Below are 13,354 nucleotides of genomic sequence, written 5' to 3'. Positions count from 1 at the left end.
GACGTCACGACGCAGCGCGTTTTGATGACGCAATACGGGATTCCCTCAGCTTGACCAGAGTGTAATGACCAGCGCTGCCTGATGACGATGGCGCGGCCTACTGTCATCCGGGCTCTGTAGACGCAGGTCACGTGTGCCGGTGACGCGAGGAGGCGGGGTTCCGGTTGTTGTGGGAGTTCGGAGAGTGGCGGGCACGGTGCGGGAGAAGACAACGGAGAGCCTGAAGGCGGGCTCCAGACATGCACAGCCTGGCCACGGCGGCGGTGAGTGAGGGGATGGCCGGGGGGGGTCTGTAGGCCTGAGCCGGGCAGGGGGATGGCAGCCATGTCATGGGGGGAGAGAAGTAAGGGCTAGTTCACACGTGGGCAAAGGGGAGGTTTTTGACAGCGGAATTCGCTTCAAAAACCTCTCCTTTAACATGGTGGTCTATGTAGACCACTAGCTTTTTTTTTCCTCCTAGCGTTTTCCGCCTGAAGAAGCGACATGACCTTTCTTCAGGCGGAAAACGCCTGAAGAATTGCATAGAAGTGAATGGGAGGCGAAAACCGCGCGGTAAAAAACCGCGCGGTTTTTTGCACACAAAACCGCGCGTTTTTTTGCAAAAAAAACGCGCGGTTTTCGCCTGCAGTTTCTATAGCACATATAGGAAAAAAAAACCCTAGCGAAAACCGCTAGCGAAAACCGCGTCAAAAACCTCGTCAAAAACCGCGTGGAATGCAAAAAACAGCGTCAAAAAAACTCCTCGAGGTTTTTTACCTCGCACAAATAAGCTAGGCGGTTTTCACGTGTGAACTGACCCTAACTGTCCTGAGCCGACACTTCAGGCGGAGTAGTCACCTGTCTAAGACCATGAGCATGCTCACTAGGAACGTGTCGCCTAGCAACCATAAAAGTGGCGGGCCCTGACCAGCAGCGCTCATCCTGCCGGTCTCCATGGCTTTATGTGAGGCTGCAGTATGGCGGCGGCTGAGGGTGAGGGTGACAGGGAAATAGTCCGACATTGAGGGGAAACTTACCTACCTGAGCGAGTCTGACCCTGGAGAAGCTGCAGAAATATAACAAACTCTGTATATAATTGCCGAGGGCTTATTCGTGTTCTTACTGCAGTCTTATTATCTGTTATATTAACCAAACTGACCCCCTGGCTTAGCCCTTATTCACACTTCCAAAAGCCAATCCTTTATTTGCCGGCGCACAGCCATAGAAGGGCATGAATTCTACTTCAAGGCGCCGTCTAATATTCTGTATAATGTACCGGGAGAAGATTTCATAAGGGAAGGAATTGGGGGAAAATTATCGTCTTTTTTTTGCACTTGTTTTCTTACAGGTTTTGTTTTTACGGTGCAGCCAAAAAACTGGGTACTATTCCGTTATCGGGCCAGCAGCAGCGCAGTTCAGCAGCAGCTTTCGGGACAGCAGTTCAGCAGCGGGAATTACAATGACATCCGAGGACTGCTGGCCCGATGCTTGTGCCCAGTAACCAGTACATCGATGACCCCCCTCCCCCATCCTTCTCCTCCTGCCAGTGCTGCCCCCCAGCTCTCCTTACATCTTCCCCGTACCCTCTCCCCGCCACACGACTAGGCCTCACCTCAGCGCTAGTACCGAGACCGAAAGGAAAGACACCGGGGCTCAATCCAGGCCCTGACAAGAAACACGCCGACTATAGGAACGGTGAGCTACAGCGAGCCGGAGGGACAAACTTTCTGCAGCGTCCGGCGGCTATCTAGTAGCATTCATTGCTCAAGATTTACGGTGAGGCCTATTACAGGGAGAGGGTACGGGGCAGATGTAAGAAGAGCTGGGGGGCAGCACTGGAAGGAAGAGGAGGATGAGGGCATCGATCGATGTACTGCCTACTACACACAAGCACGGCCTCTATCATCGGGCCAGCATCGGCTTAGTCATGTGGCGGGGAGAGGGTACGGGGTAGATGTAAGGAGAGCTGGGGGGCAGCACTGGAAGGAGGAGGAGATGGAGGGGGGGTCATTGATGTACTGGCTACTGGGCACAAGCATCGGGCCAGCAGTCCTCGGATGTCATTGTAATTCCCGCTGCTGAACTGAACTGCTGTCCCGAAAGCTGGTGCTGAAATGCGCTGCTGCTGGCCCGATAACGGAATAGTACCAAAAACTGTTGTCTCTGTTCCTCGGCTCACTGCAATCGCAATGATACCTAATTTTTTATAGTCTTGAAAATGCAAAATTTCTGACATTGTAAATTCTCTGTATTTCCGAGTATGGAGCTTGTAAGGCCGGGTTCACATCTGCACTGGAGACTCAGAAACCCCCGAAAATAAGTGGAGGGAGGAGTCCTGCGCTGACGCTCAGGAGGACTCCATTATAGTCTATGGGGCCACAGGTGTCCCTGGATAAGCACATTATTAGATGTATAAAGCAGAATATATGCAGCTCTGACCACTGTGGAATGACCTGTATATATATATTCCATAGAGATGTTAAACGAGCAAATGGGCTGCACAGAGAAACCCCCCGGACTGTTTCACGGGGTGGACAATAGTCAAAAAACAAAAACTTACTCCAGCATGCCCAATTATAAATAAAATTTAACTTTTACTTCAAAAATGTAAAACCATAGTACAAACATGGATCCAGGCACGTACAAAAAAAACAGATAAGCTTATGCATTTCGGGAACAAGGATAGCTATGAATAAAGGACTCCATCCTTGTTCCCGAAACGCATAAGCTTATATGTTTTGTTTTGGGGTTTTTTCCGTACGTGCCTGGATCCATGTTTGTACTATGGTTTTAAATTTTTGAAGTAAAAGTTAAATTTTATTTATAATTGGGCATGCTGGAGTAAGTTTTTGTTTTTTTGACATTATTAGATGGACAGGGTTTCGGTCCAACATGGGGACCCGAGGGAAGGAAACTGAGCACAAGTGGAGAGCGTGATTTAAAAAAAAAAAATATATTTTTCTATTATTATTTATTTTTTAAATTATTTAAAGGGGCTCTATCAGCAAAATTATACTGATAGAGCCCCTTTAAATTAATTTATTTACCTTAAAGAGGACCTTTCACCACTTTTGGGCACATGCAGTGTTATATACTGCTGGAAAGCTGACAGTGCGCTGAATTCAGCGCACTGTCGGCTTTCCCAATCTGTGCCCGGTGTAAAGAGCTTACGGTGCCGGTACCGTAGTGCTCTATGGTCAGAAGGGCGTTTCTGACAGTTAGCCAGAGACGTCCTTCTGCCTCACGGCGCCAATCGCGCTGTACTGTGGAGCGAGGAGGAACGCCCCCTCCCTCTGCTCACACAGCTCGTCCATAGATGAGTATTATCAGGAGAGGGAGGAGGCGTTCCTCCCCGCTCCACAGCACAGCGCAATTGGCGCCGCGAGGCAGAAGGACGTCTCTGGCTAATGGTCAGAAACGCCCTTCTGACCATAGAGCACTACGGTACCGGCACCGTAAGCTCTTTACAGCGGGCACAGATCGGGAAAGCCGACAGTGCGCTGAATTCAGCGCACTGTCAGCTTTCCAGCAGTATATAACACTGCATGTGCCCAAAAGTGGTGAAAGGTCCTCTTTAATTGTTCTACCACCTGCAGGGTTTGAACTCTGGGCAATCTGATCAGTTCTACAATATATTGCCATGCTAATGTAGTATATTGTAAATTCCATTTACCTCTATACACACTGCCTATAATGGGCTTTCCTGCACCAGAAAGTGAAACCAGGGCAGCACAGTGGCAGTTAGCACTGGGTTCGAATCCTGCCAGGAACATCATCTGCAAGGAGTTTGTATGTTCTCCCTGTGTTTGCATGGATTTCCTCCCATTCTACAAAGACATACTGATAGGGAAATAAAATATACATTGTGATCTCTATATGGGGCTCACAATCTATATTAAAAAAAAAAAAAAAAAAAAAAAAAGTGAAACCTGCCCCCGCTGGAATCTAGTGTAGTTCTGTGATATCATTTACACTAGGCAGAAATTAGAACAAATTTGACCAGTCAGGGAAGGCTGTGCCCCATTCTCTAAGTCACATGCTTTTTTTTTTTTTAAAGCAGAAAAATGGCAAATAACTCTCCAAATTGTTCCATGTGAAGAAGATGGAGTCGGCGCTGGAGAGAGTTCTCTCGTGGCATTGGGGACGCCCCCGGTGCTGTTAAAGTGCTGGGACCCGCACCCAGTGCTGCGAGAGAGCTCATTTACATAGCGACAAAACCCACGGTGGCGTGAAGAAGACAATGAAAGTTAGGAGAAGAATAGCCTTTCTTAAGGCTATTCCGATGTGTTAATGAGGGAAAAAAGAGCGTTTGTATGATAGGATCCCTTTAAATAGAGCGACGCCTTCCTCTGTCTCTCCAGGGGCCGCCAGATCAGAACATGTATATATCACTGAAGAGATGTCACTCAAAATACTAAATATCACTGAGGTAGTAACTATTGAAATGTAACTTTTATTAGGTCCGTTTAAAATTGATTCATAAAAATGAGTAGTCCAAAAAACAAAGTGTAAGAGGACAGAACAATTACTGATATGCCTGTGGTATAATATATTCACTACTCTATTTTTGCGGCTATTTCAGTCCTACAGACACTCTAACACAAAACCCTTATGTGCTGAGTTTTAAACAGGTGCATATAGCACACATAACCGGGAGCCTGCGATCCCTTTTGGCTGCCGATGTTGCGGCAAGGAGTATGGACATATTATAAACCCTTAGACACATTCCCATATAGGGATATTAGTGCAGATAATTCCTGCCCCACAGACTAACATTCTCCTCTATGCGTTTCCCTAGTCCTGTCTCAGATTCGTTCATCAGGAGGAGTTACTAAACTCACGATAGTAGCAAGAAATTTGCAGTCAAAACCGCAATTCCCCTGCCCTATATGGTAGGACAGGGTACCTTGGTGGTATATGCGTATATATGTATGTAATAAATGTCCTTATCTCTACTCTGTTTACAATTTTCTACTTTTAATCCCCTTATCTGTCCTCTAGGGGATGGACAGCATTTGCTATCAGCATACAAAGGTGTCAGTATACAATCAGTATGTGCATCAGTCCGTTTTTAGTCTCAAACGGACGGATGGCATACTGATGTGTGAACCAAGCCTTAGAGCAGGGGTAGGGAACCTTCGGCTCTCCAGCTGCTGTGAAACTACAACTGGGAGTTGTAGTTTTGCAACAGCTGGAGATCCGTACGTTCCCTACCCCTGCCTTAGAGTGTCTGTAGGACTGATATAGCCGCATTTTGATATTCAGATCAGAACATGGTGACAGTGTTGTCTTGATTGGTTGGCAAAAGATATGACCATGAATGCAGGAACTTTTTATAGTCTAGAACTTGTTAGAAACTCAGCAATGATGTCCTTACTGTAGACAGGTTATCAGGAGGACTCTACATGTATGAGAAGATAACCTGACCACAATAAGGACATCATGGCTGGTTATCAGGAGGACTCTACATGTATGAGAAGATAACCTGACCACAATAAGGACATCATGGCTGGTTATCAGGAGGGGACATTACATGTATGAGAAGATAACCTGACCATAATAAGGACATCATGGCTGGTTATCAGGAGGACACTACATGTATGAGAAGATAACCCGACCACAATAAGGACATAATGGCTGGTTATCAGGAGGACACTACATGTATGAGAAGATAACCTGACCACAATAAGGACATCATGGCTGGTTATCAGGAGGACACTACATGTATGAGAAGATAACCTGACCACAATAAGGACATCATGGCTGGTTATCAGGAGGACTCTACATGTATGAGAAGATAACCCGACCACAATAAGGACATCATGGCTGGTTATCAGGAGGACACTACATGTATGAGAAGATAACCTGACCACAATAAGGACATCATGGCTGGTTATCAGGAGGACTCTACATGTATGAGAAGATAACCTGACCATAATAAGGACATCATGGCTGGTTATCAGGAGGACACTACATGTATGAGAAGATAACCTGACCACAATAAGGACATCATGGCTGGTTATCAGGAGGGGACTACATGTATGAGAAGATAACCTGACCACAATAAGGACATCATGGCTGGTTATCAGGAGGGGACTACAGTGTTGGCCAAAAGTATTGGCCCCCCTGCAATTCTGTCAGATAATACTCAGTTTCTTCCAGAAAATGATTGCAAGCACAAATTCTTTAGTATTATTTTCTTCATTTAATTTGTCTTCAATGGAAAACCACAAAAAGAACTGTCAAAAAGCCAAATTGGATATAATTCCACAGCAAACATAAAAAAGGGGGTGGACAAAAGTATTGGCACTGTTTGAGAAATCATGTGATGCTTCTCTAATTTGTGTAATTAACAGCACCTGTTACTTACCTGAGGCACCTAACAGGTGGTGGCAATAACTAAATCACACTTGCAGCCAGTTGAAATGGATTAAAGTTGACTCCACCTGTGTCCTTGTGTGGACCACTTTGAGCAAAGAAGACGCCCCCTACAGTCAGACATGGCGGAGGTCCCTGATGGTTTGGGGTTGCTTTGCTGCCTCTGGCACTGGACTGCTTGACCGTGTGCATGGCATTATGAAGTCTGAAGACGACCAACACATTGTGCAGCATCATGTAGGGCCCAGTGTGAGAAAGCGGGGTCTCCCTCAGAGGTCAGGGCTCTTCCAGCAGGACAAGGACCCAAAACACACTTCAGGTCAGCACTAGAAAATGGTGGTGAGAGAAAGCCCTGGAGACTTGTAAAGTGGCAGCAATGAGTCCAGCCCTGAATCCCATAGAACACCTGTAGGGGAGGGGGAGAGATCTCTTGGTGGCAGTTTGGAGAAGGCCCCCTTCACATCTCAGGGGGGACCGCGAGCAGTTTGCCAAAGAAGAAGGGTCTAAGATTCCAGCAGAGCCTTGTAAGAAACTCATTGCTGGTTAGCGGAAGCGGTTGTGCGCAGTTATTGTGTCTAAAGGTTGTGCTACCGAGTATTAGGCTGAGGGCGCCAATACTTCTGTCCGCACCAGTTCTGGAGTTTTGTGTAAAATGATCAATGATGTGACTTTTTTTTTTTCATCCTCTTTTGTGTTTTTTCATTGCAAGCAAAATAACTGAAGATATTACCAAAGAGTCTGTGCTTGTAATCATTATCTGGGGGACACCGAGGATTATCTGACAGGACTGCAGGGGGCCAATACTTTTAGCCAACACTGTACATGCATGTTCAGCTGAGTGTGCATGTATATTCATAGGCCTGGTGTGTTGTATTGTGTACAATCTGGAATGACCTTGTTCTTTTGCTTCTCGCCCCCTCCTGTAGCCTGTGCCGGCAGCACTAGCACAAGTAGACAGAGAGAAGATTTATCAGTGGATCAATGAGTTATCAAGCCCAGAAACGCGTGAGAACGCCCTGCTGGAGCTGAGCAAAAAGCGGGAATCCGTCCCAGACCTCGCCCCTATGCTATGGCATTCGTTCGGCACCATTGCAGCACTGTTACAGGTTTGTCTATACAGATATTTGGATTTTTTTGTTTTCTCTCTCCTGAATTTGTATCAGTTTATGTTGAAACATTCCTTTAATTCTCTTTTGTTTCCTCTAGGAAATTGTAAATATCTATCCTTCCATTAATCCACCGACCCTGACCGCACATCAGTCTAACAGAGTGTGCAATGCACTGGCCTTGCTGCAATGTGTGGCGTCTCATCCGGAGACCAGGTAACCGCCAGATGGTGATGGTCGGGAATAAGAAAACAGTAACAGGGATTGCTAATATTCTGTTCACTGTATAGATCATAAATATTAGTGGGGTTTTGGGGACTTAGGATCGGTCCCTGGGAATCCCAACAGATTGGATATTTGATGAGACTGCAGCACTCACAAGCGCTATGACTTATTCTGATTCTAATTATCAAGAGTTCAGTCCCAGAAAACTCCTTTACTGTCTACACGCTGTAAAAATACTCCATTAGATGAGTTTAGGTGTGAACATGGCAGATCGCTCTATCACATGAGGATGCCGTTTCTCATCCTGTTATTTTCTTTCAGGTCGGCTTTCCTCGCTGCACACATTCCCTTGTTCCTGTATCCCTTCTTACACACTGTCAGCAAAACGCGGCCTTTTGAATATCTCCGCTTAACCAGCCTGGGAGTCATTGGTAAGAATTGTGGAGAGGGGGGGGATACTTAAGTCAAAGCTCTTATTATAGTGTGTTCGGATTATAGGAGCAAATCTGATCTTATAGTATATTGCTTCTTATCTCAAGGCATCATGGCACCACCGTGCAGGACAATGAATCATTTTTGTAAAGCAACTCCTATACTGTACACTGCTGACTTTAGGCACAACTCCTCCAGCTGTTACTTACAGAAGTACTCCGATGACTCTCCTATAGTCGGCCTTATCATTGATGGTGACGATAGGGAATACAGAGACTTATACTGGGTCTGTGTGGACTGGTGCCAGCAGAACCAGCTCAGGATTAATGCTGGGAAGACCAAGGAGATGGTGGTGGACTTTAGTAAGCGGAGAAGTGCTCCGACCCCGGTGGAGATCCAAGGGACATGCATTGAGATAGTCAAGACCTATAAGTATCTGGGCGTGCTCCTCAATAATAAACTAGACTGGGCTGATCACCTGGAGGCGCTGCACAGAAAGGGCCACAGCAGACTCTACCTGCTCAGGAGGCTTCTTAGGGCCTTCGGAGTCCAGGGGACACTTCTTAGGGCCTTCTTCAACTCTGTGGTTGCTTCAGCCATCTTTTTCGGTGTGGCCTGCTGGGGAAGCAGTATATCAACCAGGGACAGAAATAGACTTGACAGGCTGATCAGGTGGGCCAGCTCTGTCCTGGGGGGCCCCCTCGACCCATTGCAGGTGGTGGGTGACAGAAGGACACTGTCCGTGGTGACCTCCATGCGGGAGAACAAATCCCACCCCATGTATGGGACCCTGATGGGACTTGGCAGCACTGTAAGTGACCGTCTGCTTCACCCCAAGTGTGAGAAGGAGCTATCGCAGGTCCTTCCTTCCAACCGCGACCAGGCTGTATAATCTACATCAGACCAAGCGCAGACTCCACACAGAGAACTAATGATTATGACTATGACGTCTTCCTTCTTTCTTCTTCTGTTCCTTAGCTGCTATGGACTCCTAGTATATCTTCTCTTCTCAGCATATGTGTCCTGTAATATATTCCTGTGTATTATCCTGTATCTGTATTACTAGGCTGCTGTAACATGCTGAGTATCTGCACTGTAGGACTATTACAGGATTATCTTATCTTATATGGATATAACAGAGAGAAGTGAGTATAGGGACTCTCTCCTTCTTGCATGGTCTTCGTTTGTATGGCTCCATGAACAGATGCCGGTCCCATCGGGCCCTTACAGCCTATTTTATCAATATAGGAATACATACCGAGATTAGCGTGCCCCATCAAACAGAAATTATTGGGGATAAAGATGGCCGATCAGAGCACAAGCCGCTTCTGATTCCAATGTTGTTCTTGTTTCCTTCATCTATTAGGAGCTCTGGTGAAGACGGACGAACAAGAAGTCATCAACTTCCTCCTCACGACAGAAATTATCCCCCTGTGTCTGCGGATTATGGAGTCTGGAAGTGAACTCTCTAAGACGGTACAGCGGCTCCCCATGTCTTGTATCTAATGGTTACTGCTAGGAAGTGATGGCTTTTATATGGAGCCTTCGGTCTCGCTGTTTCCTCCTCTCCAGCCGAGGCTCTAATGGCCGACGTTCTTGTACTTCGCTTCTTACTAAGTTTGTTCTCTCTTAAAGGTTGCCACATTTATTCTCCAGAAGATCCTGTTGGATGACACCGGCCTGGCGTATATCTGTCAGACCTACGAGCGCTTCTCTCATGTCGCCATGATTTTAGTAAGATTTTAGCAAGAAAAAACCCCCCAAAAATCTTCTGTTGAAACACTTGTAACTTATCGCTTGCAGTCAAACAAAAAGATTTCCAATTGCTACTTGGAGGTTTTTCTCTTGGCTGTGCTGTCACTTACAGATCTCCTTATCCCCAGCTCAGCGCAGCTTCAGTGAACGATTATATACTTTGATTCCACAGCCTCTTAAAGGTGTTGTCCAGGACCTGAAAAACAGGATAGGTCATCAGTCTGACACACCCGGACCCCGTCCAGATCAGCCGATGTGGTCACTGGAATCTGTATATAAGATTTATGGCCAGAACCAACCCTGCTCGTGTTCAAATGAATGCAATCCAGGCTGCAGTTCCCTACACAAGGCCCTGTACACTGTATACAGCTTCCAGCTCGTACACTGTACCCTAATATACCGCTTCTGGTGACCGAAACAGCAGATCAGGAGTGTCTGACCCAAACAAATCCTTTGGCTAGGTTATCAGTATCCATTATCTTCAGGTCCTGGACAACCTCTTTAACTATGCACTGACAGTGGCTGTATTAAAAGGGTTATTTCACATTGGCAATTTCTTCCCAATCCATTGGTGGGGTTTTGACAGCTCAGACCCCACTGATCAGGAGAACAGGGGAGTTTTGTCCCCTGTTCTATTTGCAGCAGTGGTTGGGTCTGTGCAAACAGTGGCTCATTCATTTCAATAGGAGTGTCCGAGATTGCAGGAACAAAGCGCTCGGCAATCTCTGGCTCCATTGAATGACATAGAGCAGTGCTCGGGCTGTCCAACCACTGCTCCGGTCAAAACTTCCCTATTTTCCTGGTCAGTGGAGGTCTGATTGGTCAATGTGCAAGTTATCTCCTTAACTTGGGACCATTGGAAGGCGATATCTCCAAAGCCAGATAAAAAAAAAAAAAAAAAAGGTTGGGGGGGGGCTCAATTTGCTTTTGCTCAGATAAAGGGGAACTCCAAAACGGAGTCTTAATTCATTATTTGGCTCCGTCTTTCATGCTGTAATTACAGAATTGTGCACGGTAACGACTCTCTTGGTGTATTTGCTTTGTGCAGGGTAAAATGGTGCTGCAGCTCTCCAAGGAACCATCTGCCAGGCTGCTGAAACACGTCGTGCGCTGTTATCTCCGCCTCTCGGATAACCCCAGGTATGTTTGTGTGAAACCTGAGGATCACTTCACCTTTCTTTTAATTCATGATGATCTCTTTTTAATGGAAGATCAGCAGAGGCCCCCACACTTAGAACCCCCTGCAGTTTAGCTGCTTCCTTTTCACAGCCCGTAGGACATCACGTTCATCAGTTACATGTCCTGATCCTAGCTCAGTCCCATTCAAGTGAATGGGACTGAGCTGTGATACAAATGTTACAGCACTGCAGCCTCTTAACAGCTGATCAGCAGAGGTCCTGAGTCTCGAATCCGTGCCAAACCTCAATTTGATGATCGGTCATCAGCTTTTAACCCTTTAGCAAAGGGAGTTATTACTGGATCATTTCTAGGGCTGAGACTTCACAATCTATAATTGGGCTTTTTTATTCTGATACAGAACTGCAAATCCTCTGCATTGACAGAATTCAGTGCCCTCAGCCGCCACTAGGGGGAGGGTTTGCGATTGTAACGGATCAAGCAGCTGATGGGAACGCGGCGACACAGTCCTCAGTGACGGGCAGATCTATAGTATTGTTCGGTCTTTGGGACGTTGTTGATTGTAAATAATGGGTTAAATAACCTTGCATTGTGTTGCAGAGCCCGTGAGGCGCTGAGACAATGTCTTCCTGACCAGCTGAAGGACACAACATTCGCCCAGGTACTGAAGGACGACACCACAACCAAACGCTGGCTGGCTCAGCTGGTTAAGAACCTACAGGAAGGTCAAGTCACCGACCCCCGGGGGATCCCGCTCCCACCCCAGTGACCTCATTGTGATGCGGCTGTGCTGATGAGCGCAGAGTCTGGTACGGCACGAGTGCGGGGATCGCGGTCGGGTTCTTCTGTTGTAGACCGGTGAGGTGTTTGCATCAGTACAAGAATTACGAGGGACTTGGCGTTCTTGTTGATCAAGAACTGGCCGCTCTAGAACTTCCTCCTGGATCTCCAGGTCGCTGGGCTGCGCTGATCTAGTGTCATGTTTACAAACTCCTATAATGCAGCAGCCGACCTGCTGCAGGACCGCAACATCCTCATCGTCCACCGCCTGCCATCGTCTCTGCGCTTCTTTCGAAGCTTCTCGCTGTGTCCCAACTTTACAAAAAAATTGAATAAATCTTTTATATTTTCATTACAGAAATGTTAAATAATGCATTAGTTTGGCGAAGTTACGCAAAGCGTTCAAAAGAAACCCCAAAACACGAAAGGCTGTTGTTTATTCATGTGTTGCAGGTTTTAATAAAAACGGAACTGAGACACTTTGGGGGTATTTGGCCATTTTTTCTATTTCTAATGATAGAATTCAGGTAATGGATCCAGTACAGCAGAATAGTGAGCGCAGCTCTGGAGGATAAGTAATGTAAAGTATGTACACAGTGACTGCACCAGCAGAATAGTGAGCGCAGCTCTGGAGTATAATACAGGATGAGTAATGTAATGTATGTACACAGTGACTGCACCAGCAGAATAGTGAGCGCAGCTCTGGAGTATAATACAGGATAAGTAATGTAATGTATGTACACAGTGACTGCACCAGCAGAATAGTGAGCGCAGCTCTGGAAGATAAGTAATGTAATGTATGTACACAGTGACTGCACCAGCAGAATAGTGAGCGCAGCTCTGGAGTATAATACAGGATAAGTAATGTAATGTATGTACACAGTGACTGCACCAGCAGAATAGTGAGCGCAGCTCTGGAGTATAATACAGGATAAGTAATGTAATGTATGTACACAGTGACTGTACCAGCAGAATAGTGAGCGCAGCTCTGGAGTATAATACAGTATAAGTAATGTAATGTATGTACACAGTGACTGTACCAGCAGAATAGTGAGCGCAGCTCTGGGGTATAATACAGTATAAGTAATGTAATGTATGTACACAGTGACTGTACCAGCAGAATAGTGAGCGCAGCTCTGGGGTATAATACAGTATAAGTAATGTAATGTATGTACACAGTGACTGCACCAGCAGAATAGTGAGCGCAGCTCTGGAGTATAATACAGGATAAGTAATGTAATGTATGTACACAGTGACTGTACCAGCAGAATAGTGAGCACGGCTCTGGGGTATAATACAGGATAAGTGATGTAATGTATGTACACAGTGACTGCAGCAGCAGAATAGTGAGCGCGGCTCTGGAGTATAATACAGGATAAGTAATGTAATGTATGTACACAGTGACTGCACCAGCAGAATAGTGAGCGCAGCTCTGGGGTATAATACAGGATAAGTAATGTAATGTATGTACACAGCGACTGCACCAGCAGAATAGTGAGCGCGGCTCTGGAGTATAATACAGGATAAGTAATGTATGTACACAGCGACTGCACCAGCAGAAT

At 46.3% G+C, this 13,354-nt stretch overlaps 1 protein-coding gene across 1 annotated transcript; it reads left to right on the top strand.

The window, feature by feature from the left end:
- The first annotated feature begins 103 nt into the window (after nucleotides 1-103).
- Nucleotides 104-12,271, top strand: CNOT9 (CCR4-NOT transcription complex subunit 9). The gene is made up of 8 exons (XM_075284592.1): nucleotides 104-263; nucleotides 7,284-7,463; nucleotides 7,564-7,679; nucleotides 8,010-8,119; nucleotides 9,487-9,596; nucleotides 9,756-9,854; nucleotides 10,924-11,015; nucleotides 11,613-12,271. The coding sequence occupies exons 1-8, from the start codon at nucleotides 240-242 to the stop codon at nucleotides 11,779-11,781; spliced, it is 900 nt and encodes a 299-aa protein (XP_075140693.1). The 5' UTR covers nucleotides 104-239; the 3' UTR covers nucleotides 11,782-12,271.
- The last annotated feature ends 1,083 nt before the right edge of the window (nucleotides 12,272-13,354 follow it).

The sequence above is a fragment of the Leptodactylus fuscus genome, chromosome 8, assembly GCF_031893055.1.
Source record: "Leptodactylus fuscus isolate aLepFus1 chromosome 8, aLepFus1.hap2, whole genome shotgun sequence".
NCBI lineage: Eukaryota > Metazoa > Chordata > Amphibia > Anura > Leptodactylidae > Leptodactylus > Leptodactylus fuscus.
This window is presented reverse-complemented; position numbering and strand designations above follow the sequence as displayed.

Coding starts and splice junctions, on each gene's coding strand:
- CNOT9 (XM_075284592.1), top strand. CDS start 240: ATGCACAGCCTGGCCACGGCGGCG. Junction 9,855..10,923: donor CTCATGTCGCCATGATTTTA/GTAAGATTTTAG, acceptor TGCTTTGTGCAG/GGTAAAATGGTGCTGCAGCT. Junction 11,016..11,612: donor CGCCTCTCGGATAACCCCAG/GTATGTTTGTGT, acceptor ATTGTGTTGCAG/AGCCCGTGAGGCGCTGAGAC.